Genomic DNA, 24726 nt, shown 5'->3' on the forward strand with positions numbered 1-24726 from the left:
TGAAGTAATCAATGACAACGAGTATGTATTTGTTGCCATCAGCAGTTCGTGGCAGAGGTCCCAGGATGTCAAAGGCGATACGTTCAAAAGGCGCACCTACGTTGTAACGTTGCAGTCTGCCTCGGCTGCGTTTCCTCGGTCCTTTCCGACCTGCACAGGCATCGCAAGATCGGCACCACTTTTGCACGTCATTCTTTGCATTATTCCAGTAAAAGCGCTCACGAACTCTCTGTAAGGTCTTCATAATTCCAAAGTGACCTCCTGTAGGGCTGTTATGTAGTTCTTTGAGGACATCAGGAATCCGGGATCTTGGAAGTATCAGTTGCCATCGGAACGTCTTCCCATCATCCGACTCGAATTTCCGGTATAAGACGCCGTTTCGAATGTGAAGTGAATCTCAGAGTGCCCAGTATTGTTTTGTTGTAGGACTACAGATAGAAATGTCCTGCCATGTAGGTTTTCTGTTTGATGACTCTATTAAATCAAGTATGGGTTTAATGTCGCGGTCTTCCAGCTGGTCTTTCCTGACTTCATCATCACTCCATGGGTCTCGATCAGCCGATGTTGATGTTGTAATTTGTCTTGCGACCGGAGTCAGCAGCTCGTATTTCGCTTCCACCCTGGAACAATATTGGCAGCTTTCTTGGCAAGGTCTTCTAGACAGGGCGTCGGCGTTTCCGTGTGATGATCCCTTACGATGACGGATAGTGATGTCATATTCTTGGAGTCTCTGTATCCACTGGCTATTTGACCCTCAGGATTTTTGAAATTTAAAAGCCAGGCCAATGAGGCATGGTCCGTGCGGAGGAGGAATTTTCTCCCGTATAGATAATGATGGAAATGTTCTACAGCTTTGACTATGGCGAGCAACTCTTTCCTTGTAACACAGTAATTCCTCTCCGGTTTAGACAGGCACTTGCTCCAGTAAGCTACTACACGTTCTTGGCCGTCTATTTCTTGGGACAAAACAGCACCGACACTTTCATTGCTCGCGTCGGTGTCGAGAATAAATGGTCTGTCGAGCTGAGGATACGTCAGGATTGGAGCAGATGTTAAAGCTTCCTTTAAGTTGTTAAATGCATCCTCGCATTCCTTTGTCCACAAGAATCTTTGCTTGCTCTCTGTCAGCTTGTGAAGTGGTCTTGCGATGGAAGAAAAGTTCTTCACGAATCTCCTATAGTAGGTGCAAAGCCCTAGGAAGCTTCTCAGCTGATGGACATTTTCGGGACGCGTCCAGGATTTAACCGCTGATACCTTTTCAGGATCCGTGCGTACACCTTCTGCAGAGATGACATGTCCCAGGTAAGTCACTTCCTTTCGAAACAATTTGCATTTAGCGGGAGTCAGCTTCAGATTGGCCTCTTTCAGTTTCTGAAGCACCTTTCTAAGATTTTCTAGATGCTCTTCAAAACTCTTTCCGACGATGATGATATCGTCCAGGTATATCAGACAGGCTTCGTAGGAAAGGCTTTTCAAAACAGTCTCCATAAGACGTTCGAATGTTGCCGGTGCATTACACAGTCCAAACGGCATCACTTTGAACTGCCAAAGTCCTTGTCCCGTAGTAAATGCCGTCTTTTCTCGGTCATCAGGATGGATTTCTACCTGCCAATACCCACTCTTTAAATCAAGTGTTGAGAACCACTTGCTTCCAGAAAGAGTGTCTAGAATGTCATCAATTCTAGGAAGAAGGTAACTGTCTTTCTTCGTAACCTCATTCAACCGGCGATAGTCAACGCAAAATCTTGTTGAGCCGTCTTTCTTTCTGACGAGAACGATGGGAGATGCCCATGGACTCGCTGAAGGCTCGATGACATCGCCTTCTTCCATATCTTTTAACAGTGTTCGCACCTCTTCCTGTTTAGCAAACGGTAGACGTCTTGGATGTTGCTTGATCGGGGGATGATCGCCAGTATCTATTCTATGTTGTGTCAAACTAGTTCGACCCACGTCAGAAGACGAGCGGGAGAAAACAACTTGAAGATCTTTAATGACGCGATCGGCAGCATTTTTCTCTTTATCGTTTAATTGTGCATTCTGCAATAACTCCGATGTAATGCTCTCTGAGGACACGGATTCTGGGATGTTACTCTTTCTTTCAACGCTGGTTACTGGAGTACATGTTGCAACCACTTCACCTTTCTTAATAACTCTCGACTTTTCAGTTACATTGGCGACTCTCACCGGGATAACCATTCTGGATAGGTCGACGAGTGTTGAGGCTACTAGTACTCCTTTTGGGATATTACAGTTATTAGGATATTCTATGATGCCATAGCGGAAATTTCTGTTTTCGGCTATGGATCCAGGAAGTAAAATTTCTGTTCTTGCCGGTATTGCGATATAGTCTTGTGCTATGATTTTATGGACAGATTTAACTTCTTCATCATTAACGACAAATAACACTATGTCCTCAGATGTAAAATGCAATTCGTTATTTTTAAAATCCAAGGAAAAATTGTATTTCCTTAGAAAGTCCAATCCGAGTATGCAAGAATCAGTGATCTCTGCTACATATGCCGTGTGATGGTAAGCGGCACTTCCAAACGTGATGTTAACATTTACTTTTCCGACGATGTCAATCTTCTCACCGGACACAGTCTGGAGGGTAATGCAGGGCAGCGTCCAGATAAGTTTGTTTCCTAGTTGTTGAGCAAAATCTTTTCGGATGATGGTAACGTTGGCTCCTGTATCTATAGTCATATTGCACGGAACTCCATTAATATGTCCTATTATGAAAAGTCCATTACTGCCGCCTCTCACTGCAGAAATCTGAAACGGGGGCTTTTCATTATCTGGCAACCTCTGCTCCGCGAGATGGCCACTAATTAGTTTCCCTGCTGCTTGTTAGAAGCGGTCTTAACATCAGTACCCTGGGGTGTTTTGCAGTTTCGTCGTATGTGTCCTTCAGCACCGCAGTTCCAGCACTTAACGGTTGGTTTCTTCTCACCAATATTCCGTCTCAAGGCGTTCAGTTGCCTAGTTAAATCGTCAAGTCGAACGGTGACTTGATCCCCTGGCTCCTGGACTTGAGCAGCTCTGACTGGGTGGCGGTCTCGACGAGTGGCTTGCTGGGCTGCCTCAAATTTCATGGCGTACACTAGAGCACTTTTTAAATCTTTTACATCCGCCATTCGTAGAGCTTTCTGTATTTCAGTATCTCGGATGCCGTCGATAAAGTATTGCAAGGACAGGATTTCCCTTGTTTCTGTCGGGCATTCCGAAAAGGCGAGATGGGACAGCCTTTCAACATCCGCGGCGAGCTCCTGAAGTGTTTCGGTAGGCTTCTGTTGACGAGATTTTAATTGGAGCCTGCTGTAGTCTTTTAAACACTTCTCCCCAAAACGCAACTCCAAGGCACCGGACAGAGCTTCGAAATCTAACCTTTTGTTTTCGGGAAGAGTCTGAAGGATAGCCCCTGCGTCGGCTCTTAGAGAAGCGGCGAGATGACAGGCCTTAGCTTGGGAATCCCATCCATTCGCATCCGCCACGATAGAAAATTGTGTCTTATACACCTGCCAGGAGGTCTTCCCATCATATGTGGATAGCTTCAGAGGTGGACGAGCAGGCATTGGTAAGAATTTAAAATCATCACTCCTGCTCCCTGCCGACGCTATGAATTTCTTTAAAGTATCCATTTCTTTGGCAACTGCAGAAACTCTCTCATCAATTTGTTGTTCGATTTGGTGTTGGACGGCACAAACTCTTCCTTCAATTCGTTCCTCCACTGCAGAAACTCTCCCTTCTATATGTTCTTTTACAGAAGAAACTCTTTCTTCTATTTCTTCTTTCACCGAAGAAATTCTTTCTTCAATATGATCTTTTACGGAAGAAACTTTTTCTTCAATATGTCCAACTTTATTTTCAACTGCGTCAATTCTGCCTTCCATAGCTTCAAATTTATTTTCTATTATGCAAGTAATTTCTCTTTTCATTTCTTCTTGACCAGCTTGAACGGCTTTCATTTCGTCCTTAACGGATTCCTGGCCCAATTTCATTTCTTCCTTAACGGATTCCTGGCCCAATTTCATTTCTTCCTTAATGGATTCCTGGCCCAATTTCATTTCCTCTTTAATTTCTTCTTTAAAAGATGTTTGGCCAGCTTCCATCTTTTCTTGTACAGCTTTTATATCTTCCTTAACGGAGTTGACGGCTCCTTCCATCTTTTCTTGGAAAGCAGCAAATGCAGTCATCATTTGCCTGAATTGTTCTTCCATCGCTCTTGTTATTGGCATTCAAATCCCACTTCTGACACCAAAAATTGTTGCGTGCGTACGGGTTCGTTATGAAATGAATGCACAAGTCCGATGAAAAATGAATAAAAATTTATTATTATCACAACAAAAATGCTTAAATTTTCTCAAATTATCATGCAGTATTACAATATCTCACAGTAGTTATCTTTTAACTACTCAAATGTCCAATAGAACGTAATTCAAAACAGCTAAAGAACGCTAATCCGCGAATTCGCTACAATCAACAAGAGCAGTTTTCTAAACAACAAACTAAGCAACTACTACAAACTGAGATGTTTTCCTCCTTTTATAAGATTTTAAAATTACGCGCTAGAATTTTCCAGTACTTTCTCGAAATCAAAAAGAGATATTTATTTATTTAATGCACGCGCTCTTGTATTTTTAATTTTCCGGCTTAGCTTCCTTTTAATATTCGTCACGCGCTGCACTGCGCGAGAAATAAAACCATTTAATTTATAATTGAACTAACATTAGCTTTTTAAATACCAAATTCGTAACAATACTTATTCACTGAAAACTCACTATTGAATTTTTGAACCAAAAGCATTACCTTCCGTACCTCTGTATATAGGTTGGTGGGAGGTAAGAAAAGGAAAATGTGCTTTACCAGTTCTTAAATGAAAACCGCTGAACTTAGGTAGTCCATTTTAAGTTCAACAACTCTCAAATGGTTTAGAGTCTCATTTTCAAGTGGGGATCACTTTATCGACCACCTGACTCCTGTTCTCTTTGAAAGAAATTTGTTTTTACATATATCACTACCAGTATACTTATATTTTTAATATACACTCACGTTTGTGAAAATTGCAACACCAAGAAGGAATCGTCATAATTGAATGCAATTTAATACACAGTTGAGTGGTAGTGGTACAAATAAATGATTAAATGTTCAAAGCAAACAAACAAGAACAAGAGATCAGAATCAGTATTTTGTGTGGCCACCACGCGCCGCAATAAGTGCTGCTACACGACGTGGCATGGAGTCAAACAAAGTTTGAATGTCTGACTGAGGAAGAGCATTCCATATCGTTTGTACGCGTACCCAAAGTTCGTCTGCAGACGCAACAGGACGAGGATCACAAGCAAGACGCCGACCAATGACATCCCACACATGTTCAATTGGCGACATATCCGGGGAACACGCAGGCCAAGGAAGAAGCTGTACCTGCTGCGCTGCAAAGAAGGATTTAACAATCCGAGCAGTATGAGGGCGGGCATTGTCCTGTTGAAATACAGCGCCTGGCAAGCTTTGAAGGAAGGGAACAGCTTCGGGCTGTAGAACTTCACGGATATACCGGTTGCTGTTCAGATTGCCCACAATTCGTAGCAATTGAGATCGTCTATGATATGCTATGGCGCCCCAGACCATAACTCCGGGTGTTCGTCCACTGTGGCGTTCGATAATGCACTCCGGAAGGTGGCGTTCACCGGCATAGCGTCTGACACGAATGCGGCCATCATGGTACCACAAATTAAAGCGGGATTCGTCAGAAAACACGACATGCTGCCAATCAGCACGCCAGTCTCTATGCTGATTGGCCCATTGTAGCCGCAGGCGGCGATGGTCGTGCGTTAGGGGGATCCTGTATAAAGGAGTCCGTGCGTGCAGTCCACACTGCAGCAGACGTCTACGAATTGATGAAGCACACAATGAAACACCTGTAGCTATTGACCACAGTGCTGCCAATTGTCTAGAGGAAGCTGTACGGTCCGTCCGCGCCATGCGGACCAGGTGTCTATCATCGCGAGCTGACGTCACATTTCGGGGTCCACTCCCGGATTTCCGAGTTGTCCGACACTCGTCCGTCCACTGCTTCCAAACGCGCATCACTGTGCTGCTGTTACGCTGCACACGAGAGGCTACTGCACGATACGACAATCCAGCTTCACGAAGGCCGATGATTCTCCCTCGTTCAAACTCTGTAAATTGTTCAAATCTCGCTCTCTTTCGTCGACGAGGCATAAGTACAGATTGAGTTAACGTTTACCACTAGCAGATAAGCACCGATAACCATACACGCCTCGCTACAGCCGTCTATTTATTCGGATCCATCAGCCGTTCAGAGGGCGCTGCTCAGCATACGCATGCGCTACGGATTTGCAATTCTAATCATTTGCATATCATGCGCTACTTTGCATTTCCTGAAAATTTCAGCTCACTCGCGTAAGTCCTTCATGATGTTGCAATTTTCACAAACGTGAGTGTATAATTAATTAAAATTGATTTAATTTTACATTGGTATTAAGTAATTAGAAAAAATCATGTTTCTCTTCCATAATTAAAAGCTTATAGCATTTGGATAATCTTTACCTTATTAGTTAAAAATTAAATAAGTGTTTCTAAAAACTAATGAGATGGATAAGCCTGTTGTAAGAACAAAAAGAATGCAAAATGAATGCAGAACAAAAAGAATGCAGAAAAGCTATGCAAGAGCATAGCTTTTCTAAATGTTTGGATGTTTGCTAATAAGATGCACCACAGTCATAGTTCTTTAAATCCCTTTTTTGTTGCTAAGACTAAAGAGTTAGCACCAAAGGTAGAGCAGCCAGTGATAAATTTCATAAAATGTCTATCTTAAGAGAGCAAGCGATCTGAAAATTTCTGCTATATGCATTTAATTTCAATATTAGTTTTTGACTTTTTTAGAAATCTAGGAAGACCACAAGGGGCAGGCTTTGAACACACGTTGAAAAAATGTTGGTTTAGAGTTTTCATAGTTCTGTTTCTACGTAACATGAATGAGTAACTCTTATAAATTAATTCCTTTGAAATTATTTTATGAAGCTATGTATCCTAAGGTAAATACGCTCTGCATGTTTTGTATAACCAATTAACTATTTCTCCTAAAAAATTGAAATCCGGTTTATTATTTTTTGTATATTTAAGGAATTTAAAAAAAAAACTTAAAAAGGCATAAATAAACTCATCTAGCCTTCCTGATAAATGGAGTTCTGCTCTACTGAAGTATCTCAAATTTATTTTCTAGACTATATGTCGATAAATTTTGCAAAATCACCATTGATTGCAATTTTTATTTTTTAGGAAATTCAGCACAATCATTTATCCAATCTTTTACGTTACTGCATACAAATTTTACTGTTCAGATTGCAACCCCAGGGGTAAGTGAAAAAGTATGGCATTTTTATATAGGTGCTTATTAGAAATCAAGTCGTAAATAAAATATTGGAATCTGTAGAATTTCACATATTGGTTATTCCTTATGAAATGTTTAATGCATACATAAATACTGCTGGATAAAAATGCATTGTCATTTTAACAGTTTGAGTTTCTAGTTCATATTCTAGTCTTTATAATCAGTCGTGTTTTCATAGTCATAAATTAAAATAAAGCAAAATAAATCAGACTTTTTTTTACTGGAAACCATTTGTAGGAGAAGCGTTTTAATGGAATCTAGGAAATAATGACATTTTTTTTTTACCATATGTTCTGTAAGATGTAAAGTAAAGTATTGCTACTTACATATATGCAAAATGCTTAACTAGCTTTATATTTGGTAACAGATTATGCGTACGTCAATAATACTAAATAAAACTTTTACTGAACCACTATATTCACAAAAATAATATTTTCACATGATATAAAACAATGTAGTTTAAAACTTTATTTTTAATTTATTTATTTATCTAATGGCAGGCACTTGCCTATTAGACATTGGCTTCTTCTAAGGTCAGAAGCGGTAGCTGTTTTAATGTGGAGGCATCTAATAGGTGACCACCGTTGTCTCCTATGAAGGGACAGACAATTATAATTATGTTTTCTCCAGTATTTGAACCTGGGCTCTGATATCACAGTTGGCTCCCCTAACTACTATACCATCTGGGTGGCCACTTTTTACTTTATCACACTGCATAATTTCCTCATGTTATGTTTAAAGCACTTAATCCCATAATCATATATAATTTTTCTTACTCTTCCTTAATCCTTTTTTAAATCTTCCATCTTCAAAGAAAGCACAAGCATACTATAAAATAAATAGTACATTTAGTAAATCCTCATTACCGAGTATTGGTGAGTAAAAATTACTTTTACTTAATTAATCTTTTTCATTACTGGATTATAAACTCTAATTCAGTGTAAATTTAAATTTTATTAATTTCCTAAAAGAACGTGATTCTACTTCCCAGCAAGGTTTGAATATTTTATGTTTATATTTTCTGTAAGAAAAATCATTCATGGGCTGCAATACTGGCACAACTTGAAAAATATACATTTCAAGTAATGACCATTTCCAGCATTGTGAAATCTTCCCCCCCCCCTCCTCCAGCAACATATTTTAATTCAGTACTGCACTAACAGATGACAGTAGTTGTCTATATTGCATTCTTTAGTTTTTCACTTTCATTGGCTGCAATACTGACACTCCACACTTTGTACCAGATGACTTTTACCAATGTAAAGGACGTCATAAATTATACATGTCAAATTTTATTACAGAACTGAGATCAGGACTTCAGCAATCCCGGATTTGGGATTTTTTCAGATATTAAATCATCAAATTCAGAAGTCAAACAACAAAAATCAGCGTTATATTTACAAAATTTTCACAGGACTAGTTTCGATGGTTTTACCGAACCATCATCTTCAGCTGCAAAACCGCAAATGAACAAGATAGGTTTTGCAGCTGAAGATGATGGTTCGGTAAAACCATCGAAACTAGTCCTGTGAAAATTTTGTAAATATAACTCTGATTTTTGTTGTTTGACTTCTGAATTAGTATTTATTCGGCGTGTTATTGTGTCTTAATTATTAAATCATCAGTTTAAATCTAGTAAGATAGCATGTGGAATTTATTGAAATTAAAAATATGAATGTATGAAATAAAAAGCATTTTTTATCCATCTAAAGGGTATCAAAATTCACAACAAAAAAACTTAATATTTATTTGTTTACTTTATTAAACATTTCTTTCAATGTAAGTTGTTTAAGTTCTTTCATTTTTTGTCATTAAACTTTCTCTTTAATTCTCTAGATGGATATAATTTCTTGTTCAGTTGCAAAGTTCCATTATTCAAGTCCTGTAATTGCTGTGTCGAGAATTCAGACTAACTTGTCAATTGAATCTTTTTAATTTTCAATAACCTGTCTGTCATTTTCTTCACTATCGGTAGCAGTATTTTCCGGATCTAGAACCATACTACAGATTTCGCCATCTGTTGATTGATGATTGGGACATTATCATCACAATTATAAATTAAACATGTCAGAGATATAATGAAGATGATATAATAGACTAAACTTTTATTATATCATCTTCATTTATTATTGCTTCTCCACATTTCTTTAAAAAATTCACTAATTGGAAAACTTCACCTTTGGTTTGTGATATCCAAAAACCTTCAAATTTGTGCCTATCATCTTTAAATATGGTAGCTGGCCATAAATTATGTCAAGTATTTCTTAAAGTATCTGGAGACACATTCTTCCACAACCTTGTGATGCTCCGTACAGCAGATTTTATGCTAAAATATTCCAAAAATTCTTGAATAGTCTTGCCATTATTCAAGAAATTTAACATGGGCTTTAAAATTCTACTTTATGTTTGCATTTCAGAGCACTCACTATTCCGATATCCATAGGCTGAATGATGGACATACAATTTGGAGAAAAGAATAATACAGATACATAACCTTTCACTAAAACTTTAAGTGAAGTATGAGCTGTACAGTGTTCAACAATTAGGACAATTTTTGCATCATCAGGTAAACCAACCAAATTCAAATGTTGCCAAGCCTCAGGTATGAAATGATTTTCAAACCAATGATTCATTAGCTCCTGTATCATCCATGCTCTTTTATTTGCATGATATATAACTGAAAAAATCCTTACTTTAAATGCTCGAGGTCGTGTATTTTTTCCGATAATGAAAAGTTTACACTTGTGCATTCCTGCAGCTGTTTTCTCCACACCAGCACTCATCCATCTGAGCTGAAGATGTTAATTTTGCTTTCATTAGCAAACAACACTTTTTTTTTCCCCAGCAGTTGGGTGTCTTTTGTTTCATCAATTTTGCAAAAACGAGTCGAAGTTTTCTTCTTCTTTTTTTTTTTTTTTTAACTGGCATAAAATTTTCTTCTTGCTACTTGCCCCCGATATCCTGCAGATCTCATTAGTCTTCTTACAGTTTCTGGATTTACACATATTCCGTATAATTTATGAAGTTTCACAACTATTTCAGGAGTACTTCATTTTGGATTCTTTTTAATATTCCTTAGAATAAAGCATTTCGTTCCATGAGATAACTTAGATGGTCTTCCAGGTCTTCTTTTGTTTTGAATATGATTCTGTTTCTTATAACGCTTAATAATATTAAAAAATTTAGAATCACTTAAATTAAATAAATAGGCAGCTTTTCTAATAGATTTCCCTTTCTTTCGTTACAAATCAGTTACTAATCTGCAGGTTTCTAATGATGTTTCTTTTCGTGACTGAGCCATTGCAAGAAAGCGTTAAAATAATGAATGTTTTCTGAAAAGAAAATTCGAATTATAAAAGCGAACAATTTTTAGATTTTTGCTTAGCTTTTTTTATAAAATTTCATTTTTTATTTATTGCAGACGATTTTAATTAGAAATTATTAAAATGTCTGATTAATTTTGTGGGCTTCCCCCCCATTTCAGCCTAAAGTGCTGTTTTTTAAATTACTATTTCATTTTTTTCAAATGTATTTAGTACAAAGAGAGAGCTAAGGAAATATGTGTTGAAAAGGAAAATATTCTTTATTAGTGTATTGCAAAGTTTTTCTCCTATTACTTAAAAATGTGAAACCATTGTTGTGCCCGATCATTTTCATGAGATACTGTATTGCTAGAAAAGACCAGTTTCATCAGCGTTGCAAATTTGTTTTGGAGATAACTTTTCACTATTAGTGAATTCAATGAATTTATCTGAAGTAGTTCAGCAGCCACCTGAAAGTTTTAATTACCTTATACCACGGCGATTTTTTAATTGGGTTAACCAACCTGTTGAATATTTGCACTCAGAAGTTCATTTCTTCATGAAATATTTTGGCTTGAGCCATTAGCATTGGACCTGCCAATGGCATGCCCTCACTACGAGGTTGTCTGACCCATTCAATTATCACTTTATCATGATCGTCACTTTTAGCATAACGAATAATTTTCTGTTATTCATTGCTTGTGAGCGTGTCAGAATCCACAAAAAATTTAAAAAGTTCCTTTATCTGTTTTCTTATTTACAGTTGACTTTCCAGTACCATACTCCTTGTATAATTTTCAAATGGATAAACCTTTATCCATTTTTTGCAGCAAATCCACTTTTTGTTTTAATCTACATTGAAACATATTTTCTCTTTGTAGATACTGTTGCAGCTCCAGAATTAGAAACTCTTTTCGACATAATCGAAAGTAGTTCAAACTTTAATTTTCATAGAAGTGCTGTAATAATAACAGCCTACAAAAAATAATAAGCTGGATCAAATCAGAAAGTTAAGGAACAGTACAACTGAAATTCCTTGGAAAATGCAAAGAATAATTTTAGTCCAGTTTAATAGTGTCTGCTATACATTATTGAAGAAATCATTTTAACATAAATTTGTGTGGTCAATAATTTGATTCCGTAGCTGTATATCCGCTTGGCATACATGTTAGATTTCTTCTATCATGACTATGTATCATGAGATAGACGACAAAAAACAAGTTGTTCCACTAAATTTTGTCTTTCTTCTATCATGCTCTGAGACAGTTAAGTCTGAATTTTATTAGTTATTTATTATACTTATGTCTTTATCTTGCACATGCTTAAGGCTTATCTGGGTTCTAAATAAATAAATTCCCACATATATTTAAGGCTTATTGATGGACTGTGCTAGATAGCTTACTGTCTGATGCAGTCTCTGTGGGTCCTAAATTTACTTTCCCTAACTTCTAAAATTTTTGTCATCCCTTAATTTTGTTGTTTGGTGCTTCTCTAAATTCTGCTGCCCGGTGCAGTCATTTGAGCTCTGGCACCAGTTGTGGGTTTATGTGAATATCAAACCAGTTATTTTTAATTCAAATAGCACTAAATGTAATCTTTTGGCCTATGAGTATCATTAACAAAATCTATTTTTAGCATATGGAAAGAAATTTTGGTTAAAATTTTTTCTCATCAACATTTCTTAGCACGTTTAACTTAAATCTGTAATCATTGCCAAGCGTAATGTCAGCAAAAAAGGTTACCATACATACTCTTTGTTATTCAATTACTAATATATAAAAAAAAAAGGCATCATTGCATGAGTCATTACTCAAGTTGTCATGTGTTGGATAAACATGTAGTGATGAAAGCAAAATATAATAAAGAATGATTCGCTGTGTTGGCGTCAAGGATATAAAATATTAGTAGGTGTAAAATCAATCATGTTTCTATGTAGAATGTTTCAGTTTGAGATGTATGCCAAGCTATATGTACTATGTATACAGCTGTGGAATCAAATTATTGATCACACAAATTTATGTTAAAATGATTTCTTCAATAATGAGGTATTTTATTTATTGTCAAAGTGAAATTAAGAATCTAAACTCTCCACATGTATTATTATAGGGGGGAATCAAATACGTAAAGCATATAAAAAAAGAAAAGCTCTTAAAAAACAGTTGTTGGTGGTTTTGTGGTCCAGATTTTAGGTCCTTCCGGATTTTGAATGTCCAGATCTTAGACTTTCTACTGTATAAATGGGGTATATAATTTGGCTTCACAGGACTAGAACCTCAGTATTGTACTCAGGTAGGTTCAGGCTTGGCAGGGACCGTACTGTTGCTGTTGTGTCTGTTCCTTCAGCTGCGATGGAGCTAGATCGGAGATCCTTGACTGAATCCCTGGGGATTTGACCCCATTCAGTTCTCTTAACGGGGACTGACAGAGTGGACAGAGCACTCATATCTTCGAATGTTTCGCCAATGGAGTCGAGCCCGGAGGCAAACTGACAAAGTTCATTAACATATCTATGCTTTGTTCTGCCCAATGCTTTGTATTAAGCAGGGCGGGGGTTGTGTCCACAAGGATGAGATCCCTTGGACCATAGATATCTAAACTCTGTGTGGGTTCGCAAGTCGGACCTGGCCCAGAGATCTATGTCGTCTGGTGTGTCTGTATAAATACTGACGGTTACACTGTACATGTCAATACATTTTTGTATTGTTGTCAATGTCCTGAAAGTAGGAAAAGTATAATTTTATTATGTCTTTTCTGTAAGTTTAAACAGTTTTTAAAACTGCCAATGTAAAAACCCCCAGATGCAGGAAATGTATGTAGTCCATTGTGTGGGTGGATAAAATGAGTTCCAAGTTTGCTTGGGGACACTGGGGGATGGGTCCTGCAACAAGCTGGACTGCTTGTCCAGGGTAGATGTTCCTGCACCCCAGAGCCCATGGTCTAGAAAGCCGATATAAGGGCACTGCAGGCCATGGTTCACTAAAGGCTGTTGCGCCATTGGGTTTTAGTTTTTAGTCAATATTGAAAAAGGGAGGGATACATTAGTCTAAATATTTTTATATAAAAAATGATTTATAGAGTATTTTAAGAATTTTCCCTTTTATGTACTGTATTTTCCGGCATATAAGATGCACCCTCTTTTTTATGCACATTTTTGAAGAATAAAACTTTTTATTCTGATCATTATAATGAATTTATGATATTTTAAATATAAAGTAATACAAATACAAAGTAATACTTTCTGCAAATACACAATTTATCTGGGAAAGAACACTTTTTTAATCTCCTTCGTCAAAACTCGGACAATCATCTCCAGAGCTAAATGATGAGTCACTTGAAACCTCTTCTAAATCAGCATCTGAATTCTCATACAACAAATTGTCCTCTGTACCATCCAGTGCATTACTAAGGCCACAATTCTTGAATGATTTAACCACTGTCTCTGTTTTTACAGCATCCCATGAAGCTTTGACCCATTCACAAACAACATACCCACGCATAAGGTGCCCCCCCCCTTGATTTTCAGAACTATTTTCAAAGGAAAAAGTGCATCTTATATGCCGGGAAATACAGTAATTTTTTATCCTATATCATACATTCTTCATTTGTAGTTTTTTAAACTCTGTATTGGAAATTTTTAATTTATGTTAATAGTAAGAAATGGGAGATGTATCAAGAAGTCAGTCTCTCATATGCTTCTAGGATAACATTTTTACTTTAATTGTAAAATAACCTGATAACTTTTTTAACATGTTTGGGAAATGTTATGTCAGTTTTTATGACTTTTTGTGTACTTTAATGTTATAAATATAATTTTGTCATTGATATTTTTTATTCTATTTATTTGAAAAATGTCATGTGTTTTAAAGGGCAAGCCTTTAGAGTTTGTAAAACAGGATGACCAGAGTAGAAGATGGTTAAATGAATTTCGTATGAAATCTATAGCAATACCAATCAGCTTACAGACAATAGATCGTAAGTACATCCTTAAGATTAATTTACTTTTCAGCTTTTCTGAAAGCTATTTTAAATATTTCTGTGTTAAAGTGTTTATGAATTTAAATTAAATGTTTCTCAAACTGAAAATTTTAAGTAAAGTTTTGTAAATAACAGAGGTCTTACTGCATGTTCTGTTACAAACACATACATTAGTATGTGTTGTATATTTGTTGTAAACACAATGCAGCAAAGACTTTAGTTAGGTATATTAACACAATGAGGCCCCAACCCATTAATGCAGCAATTTAATAACATCAACACTAATATTGTAACTGTATCTGAAACATGATTTCTTATTAACTATTATAACTTGTTGCATTCTCCAGTATTACATTTCAGAATGCTGCAGGATGATCATGGACTAATTGATTTTAACACTGAGAAGGAGGAAGATTGACATATTGGTTCTAAAGTTATAAGTGTAATTTTGACTGTGCGGTAGATCTCTTGTTTCTTACTAACAGAGCGTGGTTCAACCACCAGGGTCATGGGTAGCGAATGACAACTTTACTATCGGAAAAAAATGACAGCAATTTACTACTGATTGTGTATTCATGCAGCACCAGTTGTAATTGTGTGTCAAAATGCCATATGTAGCCTATTTATATGATATCCCAGTTAACAGTTGCAATGGCATCATTACAAATTATTGGGATCAAAGAACATCAATCCAGAAATCTGTCCTAGATGTCATTGCTTTTTTGTCCAAGAGCCGATCTTTTTTTAGAAGAGAATCAATTTGTTGTATGGTTGTGGGACCATGCAAAATGCTGAAATAAATATCAGTGGAGCATTTCTTGCAGGTCTGCTTCATAAGGGTGCCTTGTTGTGAGAATGTACAAACCTTTATTCAAGTTGGTCTCTCTTCAGAAAGTGAGAAACCTCCATAAGGGTACTTCATCATAAAGCTATACACAGACTTACGATGATAATTTCTAACTTGAAAAAAAGCTGCCTTCATAAGGGTGCTGTCATCTTTATGCTGAGGCACTCTTAAGTAAGTCCAATTTTCATTTTTATTACAGTCAAAAGTCGTTAATCCGGACTCTTCGGCGATTCTGGATTATAGATCATCAGTTTAAATCTGGTAAGATGACATGCAGAAATTACAAAATTAAAAATATGAAATCGTAATTTATGAAATAAAGAACAATTATGATCTAAAGGGTATCAAAATTTACAAAAAGAAAAAGCTTAATATTTATTTGTTTACTTTATTAAACATTTCCTTCAATGTAAGTTGCTTCGTTTCATGTGATAATACTTTCTCTTTCATTCTATTAAACAGACATAATTTCTTTTTTAGTTACAAAGTTCCGCTGTTCAAGTCCTATAATAATATATAAAGTGTTGAGAATACCCACTAATTTGTCAATCGAAATGTTTTCGTTTTCAATAACCTCTGGGTCACTTTCTTCACTATCGAAAGCGAATTATAATGACGAGGAACTTGATTTAAATCATATCAAAGACGAGTATATCGAGATGAAATACTACACTTAGTACGGAAGTATAAACCAAATAAAATAAAAACATCTGCTCTGAAGATATGGATAGTGCTGATAGATCAACTTCCAATCCGCAGCGTAAAATTGATAAACAGATTTTGGATTTCAAAACATAGTTTCGCTTTGTAGATACAAATTACATATTAGTAAATATATATCGGAAATTCTATTTGACATAATCTTTCTAATCTATCATAATCTAATAATGACGTTTCTGCCACCCCCCTCTGCCGCAGAGCAGCGTGAAATTGATAAACAGATTTCGGATTTCAAAACATACTTTCGCTTTGTAGTAAATATATATCGGAAATTCTATTTGACATAATCAAAAGTTCAAGCTTACTTTTATAAAATTGCTCTAACAGTCTGCAAAAAATAATAAGCCGGATCAAATTCGAAGATTAAGGAACAACGCAATCTGCAACATTAACTGAATTAGATAACTTTAGCTTAGCGTATAACTCCGTTACACATTAAACGCGCATGCGCACAAACATATTCGCAGCTGTAAGGGTCTTATGCGCTCTCGTAAACACCTGTGTGCATGCGTGAACGCGACGCATGCGCAGAAAGTTTGTAGCGTTGAGGTCCGGATTATGGGTGTCCGAATTAACGACTTTTGACTGTATTAATTAAGCAGGGGATGAAATTGATCTTCGGTATATTAATACCAAGTACCTATTCCATAAAAGTAGCTGTATCTTTGTGCAAGAAAAGTGTTCTTTGTATAAGTGAAGGTTTTTGTACCCCTCCATTAATTAATTAATCAGTAGTGCAGATAAAAATGTGACTTGCATTTTGTGCCAGGCATAAAGGGATATGTACACTGCTAAAAAAAAGGGGGACAGTTCTATATCTCCCATTCTACTGGGTCGATTGACAAAAATCAAATTGCGTTTTTCATGTCTCGACTTAGGGTATATATTATATTTATATATAGCACTGGTAGTTCGGTCCGAGGTTCGAACCCCACAAACGGGCTGGCTGCATGGCCATATTCGTGGTTTTTTTCCATGTGTAACGTGTATATGAACCAGCTTCCCTTAGAAAGTCCACCACGAAAGCATCCCTCCCCATAGGCAGATAGCCCTATTGTGCATTGCCATAATTAAATAAACCAAAACCTGTTGATGAAACCACTCTTTCCTTTCATCTCATACCTTCAAAATGCATAGCCTCTAAAGACTGATAAAGGCTCTGACCAAATAGTGATGAAATGGATTGAACTGGATTGGGCTATCTGCCTAAAAGGAAAGATACCTTCGCGAAGAACTTTGTAAGGAAAACCAGCTGGCATACACGTTACACATGAGAAAATCCACGAAAATGCCCATGCAACCAGCCCGTTTAAAGAGATTCGAGCCTCGGAGTGAACTACCGGTGTTCAGTGACTTTACCACTCGACCGTTTGTGGGCCTTTATGAAATAGAAGGCGATAACTTTATTTAAAATGATTGTCAGAAATATCAAGATGTTTCGAAAAGTTGGATGCTTTTTAATATACTTGCAGAATGCCTGAAGAAAAAATAAATTTTTGCGTAAAATTTAGTATTTGTGTTTTTTTTTTTTAATTAAAACTTTTTTAATCTTCTGATATTGGATTCTTGCGATTTCAAAAATAAAATATTTGACTAAAATATGAATAACATTTTAAGAAACCAAAGGTAGGATAATAAAATTGTGTAAAGCAATGGGCACAATGATGAAACTGTTTAAAGCAGTGTATGCAAGTCATCCTAAGTTAAAATGTCGGTTATACATCTCTATTTATAAATCTTTTCTGAACGGAACATTGAAAGGCATGTTAACTGTGCTTTATTGTATTTTCTCTTTTAATATATGCAGTTTTCAAATGCATCGTAATCTGGGTTACAAAGTATTCTTCCAAAAGAAGCACAATTCAAATAAATAAAATGAAATTCTGAAAAATTTATATTAATAGATATATTTAAAATGCTCAATTCAAATGAATAAATAGAAAATTTTAAAATAATTATCTGAAGAGACAATGCAACACTAAGAATTAAAATAAAAGTCTAAAAATTTAAAAATTACCTAAAATAGTAACTATGACTAAAAATGTGGTATAAAGAAAACTATTAAAAAAAAGCTGCACCTTTGATTTAAACTATGCAGTTCGAATGAGTAAATAGAAATTTTTAAAATAGTTATTTGAAAGAATCCATGCAACTTAAACGATTAAAATGAAATTCGAAAAAGAAAAATATTTAAAATATTAACAATTATAATTAAAAATATAATATAAAGACCATTATCTGAAAAAAGGAACAATCATGACTTCCCCCCTCACGCACGAGGTAGAAAGGGAAAGGAAAATAGGTTGCCATATATTAAGAAGTTCGTCAAGTGAACTATTCTTGGTACGAACTGAAAAAAAAGGGCCAACATAAACTGTTGAATTTCTTCGTAAATTTCACACCAAATTTTACAAAATTTAGTATCTAGGCATAATTTGAGTCGTAGAATCGAAATATATAAAAAAAATGGTATGTTATTTCAGAAAAAGTCCGATTTTGTGTCAAAATACCTATGTAAGAATAGTGTTATATATAAATCTAATATATATCCTAAGTTGTGCTTTCGAGACATTAAGAACGCAATTTGAATTTCTTGAATTGGCCGAGTAGAATGAGGGATATAGATTTTTTTTTTTTAATAAGTGTACCTTTATAAAAAATGTGCTCTTTTTCTTCCAAAATAGAAGCTGATCTTTATAAGGGGCATGCATCTTCATGTTAGGGCACATATATGAAGGTTTGTCTTTTTGAACAGTGGCAGACCAGCATAAGGGTGCAGGTAAGTCAAGGCATTCTTATGAAGGTATTCTGCCATTATCTAAATTCTTAAATAATCACATTCAAGTGACATGGTTTGCAGAAAAGGACAAAATATGTTTGGCATTGATAAATGAAATAAGTAGCTTTATGTTTCCTGTGTAATCTGAAATTAATCTAGTAAAACCTATTTTAAATTTTTGGATTTGTCTTTGTTTTTTCTTTTAATTTCAAGAGAAGACACAAATATTTTCAGCAGTGTTAATGAAATTAATAGCTTTGTCTCCAGTATAATCTAAAATTAATCTACCAAAATCTAATTTGCATTTTTGGATTTATCTTTATTTTTGTATTCTAGATTTTAAAAATTGCCATTCAGTTCATGAAGCTGTACATATCATTAGGATTGCCATCATGCTAGCATTAATATTTGGTGCTAAATGACACCCTGTTAGTAGAAAAGAACCTTTTATTTATGTTTTTATTATATAATGTCTTATAATTTTTCTAAAATTTTATGTATCATTTTAATGCATGAGAGTTTTGAATAAATTATATATACTACAATTTAATTTTTTCACATTAATTAAGAAATTCTTAATATAAACTCAGAATTAATAACATTTCTCCCTTCTTTTCTTTATAGCTCATAGGTATTCCTGTTTACTTATTCCTCATTCACCAGGTGCTGCATTTGACTTATCAGATGATAAAGATCTCGCCCAAATATTGCAAAACTTTATACAAGAAAAAAGTAGGTTATATAATATGTTAAATATATAAAAAGCAAATTTTAAAAAATATTATTCTTGAGCTATATATATATATATATATATATATATTATAAATAACATATTACATATGTATGTACGTATGTGTGTGTGTATTGTTCAGTCATTTTTACATTTGTATAAAAAGTGTGGATCCAACGGCAAATTGTGATTCTGAGTTTCATATATTACAAATATATAAATGTAACAATAGATGTTTAATATGGTAATTATGTTTTATTCATGAATATTTTTTCTAATAACAGTCAGTTATGGATATTCACATATTCTCTTTGCTTTTTCACATAATTCATTGGATAAAATATAGTAAAACAATACACAAGTGCAGAGATGAATATATCTGCTGTTCTCTAATTTTCAACCAAACATTTTGCAGTTTTATGGTACTTAATAATTGGCAATAAGATTGTAACATATGAGCAAGATAAATGTGGGAATATGATACTGATAATAGGTTAAGAATGATGAGGTTAGTTAATTTCTTAACAAAAAAATATATTGCAATTAATTTAGTTTAAAGTTTTGGTATAATTGTAAATGGATGAAACACTTCAACTTTTACCATTATCTAAATCTGAATGAATCTTTAATATAAGAATCAAATGGCAGATTAATTTGGAAACACTTGAGAAATATTTATTATAAGTATATTATTACTTTTCAGATATAAGGAGGTAGAATAAATTTTTTTATGAAGGCTGTTATAAAGTTTCTTAAATCAGAGTTCTTTAGACATTTCAAGTATTTTAATAAAATTATTAGTTTGTCTAAAAATGTAGATAATTAAAATTTACTGAAAAGATGAATCACACAAAGTTTGAATGTTTAATATCTGAAAATGTGACAAATAGGGAAGAATGTAAATTGAAACTGTATGACATGTTTTAAATAACTAAATAGTAATGTATTAAATAACCAGACTTTATTTGTTTTTATTTTGTAGAACCTATATGTGCCATCGGTATGGGTGTAGCTGCATTATTTTCTGCCTGTGACGAAGATTCTTGGTCTTTTTCAAAATACAGCCTTACATCAGTATGTTTAAAACTTTAAGTTTTTTCTCTTTACTAGATTTTTTTTTAAAAAGTTAGTTAATTTTATATTTAAGCATTGTATTGATATCTCATAATGCATTTGAATTTATACAAAATATGTAAAATAATGTCTAGTAAGCCTGTAATATGTTTTATAAAAAATGTTTATTCAGTAAAACTTCATATGCTACAAAAGGAAATTAGATAATAAAATGTATGCTTTTGTTTATGAAGTTGTTGTTAATAATACACAACTTCTTGCTTGTTTCAGTTACTGGGTACAAAAGTATGAAAAAAAAATATTCATATAAAAAACAGATATTTTTATATATTTCCAGATTTCTGTATTTGAATTAGCTAGAAATCCTGATTTTGAAAGTATTCCTATCATTCCAGAAGATGTTGTTAAAGATAGATTGGCCACATATAGTTGTAAGTTCCTTATTTGGGGTCTTTGTGTTTATTACTGTGTCCTGATTTGTTATAAATTTCTTATTTGAAAGATTTAAAATTTTATATACTTATTAAATTAATTAAATGAATTAAAAGAAGACAAAATGAGAAACCTAAAGGGAAGTTGCCAGATTTATTTTACAAGTTCTTCATGCATAGATGTTTAAGGCAAATTATTGTTAAAATATTAATGTTTTGAATGACTACTAAAGTAATAAATTTTAATAAATAAATTTGAATAAAATTTGTTTTTAATTCTCTCCCCACCCCCTAAGATTTTATTCAAAAATTGTTTTGCAATTATTGAGCTAATAATAAGCAGTTTTGGCTATAAAGTTTTTAAATATATATGTATATCTATGCCATTTTTTTCATTTTTTAATTAGAATTGTTTCTAAGAATCTAAAAACAATTGTAATGATTCTATATTCTTTATAAAACTGAAGGTAATACAAAAGTGTATTCCTTTTTAAAAATAATACTTAAACATGTTTATTTTAAACAAAAGAAATAAGGATCTGATTTCTTATCCTGTTAGTGCTGTTTTTGAATGGAGAATAAATTGTTGTAGATTCTGTTATCATTTTGTCATTCATAAATGTGTCATATTTGGAGCATAACTAACTTATGACCTTTAATTTTTTATCTCAAAGATTTAACTAATCCCTTACAGATTATTAAATCGTTGTCTTGTCAACGAGGTGAAGGTCTCGGATTTAAATTAACCATTTATTATTTTACTGGAATACATTAAACTACTTTTGTATAATTAATAATTTTCACTGTTTCTTATGTGTAATGATTACTAGTTTATTTATGTTATTTAACCATTCAAACTTTTCAAATTTATATATGAAGTTTGAAGCAGTAACATGAAATTATCTTAATTTTTTAGTGTGTAGAAATTGGATACATAAGATGGTTATTTTAGCCACAAACGATACTTTTTTTATGTTCTTTGAAACATTATCAACTATATATTTAATGAGTACAGATTTTGTTGAAAGTGAATTCTGTTCTTAATAATTATTTTAAATATTGTCATTAATGAGAAAATATGTCTTTATTATTTTCAAGGTAGTGAACCAGATGAAGTTTATGTTGTTGTGGATCGACATTTAATTACTGGACAAAATGAGCAATCAACTATTACTGCTGTGCAGAATTTAATATTACTACACAATCAAAAATTCACACGTAAAGACAAATCTCCACATTAAAGTACTTTGGAAGTCAGTGTGAAATGAAATAAGCATATGATGTGTTGATTCCTCTGCATATCTAGTCATTTTAATTGCAGTTTTGAGATTTACATAAACATACTATGTTCTTATATTATTATGTTCCCGATTTTCTTTTAAACTGGAATAGACTGATTTTTCTCTTTGCACTTGAAAGATTAAAAATTACTTATAATTTTAAGGTAAAAAATAATTCATTATATTCTATTTAATTATCTATTAAAGGTATAGAAAAATGAAGCATATAGTAATATAGCAATTTCAGTTTAAAAAAAAAAAATTTGTTATAAATTTTCAAAATGACTAAATATGGTAGTAATACCATATGTAGTTTATTTTTTTATTTGAATAAACTAAAATATTTTACATTATATTTTTAATGTGATTATAGATATTAGGTTTTTTTATACTAAACAAATCTATTTTTATGTAATCAGTATTTATCCATATTTCTGTACTATATATAAGCATGTAAACTAATCTTGTTATGTGAATGCATGAAATACTTTTACTGTTAGCAGTTCTGAAAACTGAAATCTAAATATTTCTCTCTAATCGAATAATTTAAGGTGTATTATTTAATTTGTTTTAAGCATAGTCATGTGGCATGTTTTTCATATGTATCATTTAATGAGTGAAGAACTTATTGTATACAAAATAAGCCACTTACCGAACAGGTAATTGTTTGTCAAATAAATTTCATATAAATTCTAATTGATTTGATATTCTTTTTTGTCTTTGTTATTCTTTATACTGCGTAATATATCTTTCTGCATAATTCTTACTGCATAATTGGGTATTGTAAATAATAGTAAATTACCCTTGAATTTGAATAACATTAAATTTTGAAAACTTAAATATAATTAAATGAAATTTTATTTGTATTTATTATTTTTTAAATATTTTACATTATTTGATTTTAAGTGGAAAATATTAGCTTTTGACATTCAAGTATTTATTCATTATGAGCATAATACATTGTAATTTTTTAATATTCATCCATTTTAAAGTAGATGTGATCATGTAATTTTGTAAACTTAAATAACTATTTATAATAAAAGTTATTTAAGTTTATAAATTTTAAAATTTGAAATAGAGATTTGTATAGCTCCTTTAATAAGAAAAAAAATTGGATAAAAAAATTTATAGAAATAAAAATAAATAACATATTTAGTTTGTTAATTATTCAATGAATTAATGTTCCACAAAATTTAAGGAATAATCAGGTTTTCACTTATGTTTTTAAACTTTAATGGTCTAATCATAGCTATGATATGGCTAAGGTACCTTAGCTATGATTTTATCATAGCTACCTTAGCTTGATAAAATCATAGCTAAGGTACCTCAGCCATTAATCAAAGTAATGAGGAAACAGTAATATTATCAGAGATTAGAGGTGATCTTCAGTGGCAGTTTGATAACTTCGAATGGCAATATCTATTTAGTACTACATGTGCACACTTCACATAAAGTTGCTGATGAGTATTTGCAACAGCATTGTCAATTTTTTTTTTTATCAGTGTTATTTTTTGTTGTTGAACAGCTGCTTGTGGATGTGTCACAAGACATTTGCCCAGAGCATCCCATGTATGTTCAGTGGGATTTAACTAGGGGAAAATGAGCATTGTTATTCCAAGGATACAGCATTTTGCTCCATATGAATTGATTAACATATATTTAAGTGTTAGTTGTGAGAATGACATATCTGATATTCTCTTAAAATATTTCATGCTAGGCAAGTATCTATAATGCCTATCATTCATGATACGTTTAAATTTTTAATTTTGTTTATATTTTGCTAAGGTTACAATGTTTGCAACTACTAGTGCATCATCAGTGTTGGTATTTATGATTTATGAATTCATACCAATCAATCCATTCAAGCAATATCATCTTTCCAGCACCATAATCAACAACAACATGGTGGGATGTCATGATATTCTTTATAAACTTGAAGCCAGTAATGCCTTGGAAAAGATGCGGACCAGAATTGTCTCACTGCAATGGCATTAACTAGTGTACACACAGTTTGGTTCATCCATGCAACATAACATCTCAGCTGCCATATTAATGAGTTTTAATAATGGTTGAGGAGCAATATCATGTGCAAAATTCTTGCTATAATAGCTTTAAAAAAAATTGCTGAGGCTGAATCTGTTCTGATAAGTAAATACAGTCAAAAGTCGTTAATCCGG

At 33.5% G+C, this 24726-nt stretch overlaps 1 protein-coding gene across 2 annotated transcripts in view; it reads left to right on the forward strand.

The window, feature by feature from the left end:
- Positions 1 to 23245, forward strand: part of LOC118186231 (glutamine amidotransferase-like class 1 domain-containing protein 1) — a 31540-nt gene extending 8295 nt beyond the window's left edge. Inside the window, exons 3-8 of one of the 2 annotated variants that reach the window (XM_035356316.2) lie at positions 7300 to 7388; positions 14580 to 14685; positions 19659 to 19766; positions 20747 to 20838; positions 21176 to 21269; positions 22368 to 23245. In XM_035356316.2, the coding sequence (XP_035212207.1) occupies positions 7300 to 7388; positions 14580 to 14685; positions 19659 to 19766; positions 20747 to 20838; positions 21176 to 21269; positions 22368 to 22510 (632 nt within the window). In that variant the 3' untranslated portion in view covers positions 22511 to 23245. The remainder of the gene's footprint in view (positions 1 to 7299; positions 7389 to 14579; positions 14686 to 19658; positions 19767 to 20746; positions 20839 to 21175; positions 21270 to 22367) is intronic. The other variant, XM_035356317.2, reaches the window with a different exon arrangement.
- Positions 23246 to 24726: the final 1481 nt, after the last annotated feature.

Source organism: Stegodyphus dumicola, chromosome 10, assembly GCF_044657685.1.
Source record: "Stegodyphus dumicola isolate Sdum_Otavi_A_Nest chromosome 10, ASM4465768v1".
NCBI classification, from domain to species: Eukaryota; Metazoa; Arthropoda; class Arachnida; order Araneae; family Eresidae; genus Stegodyphus; species Stegodyphus dumicola.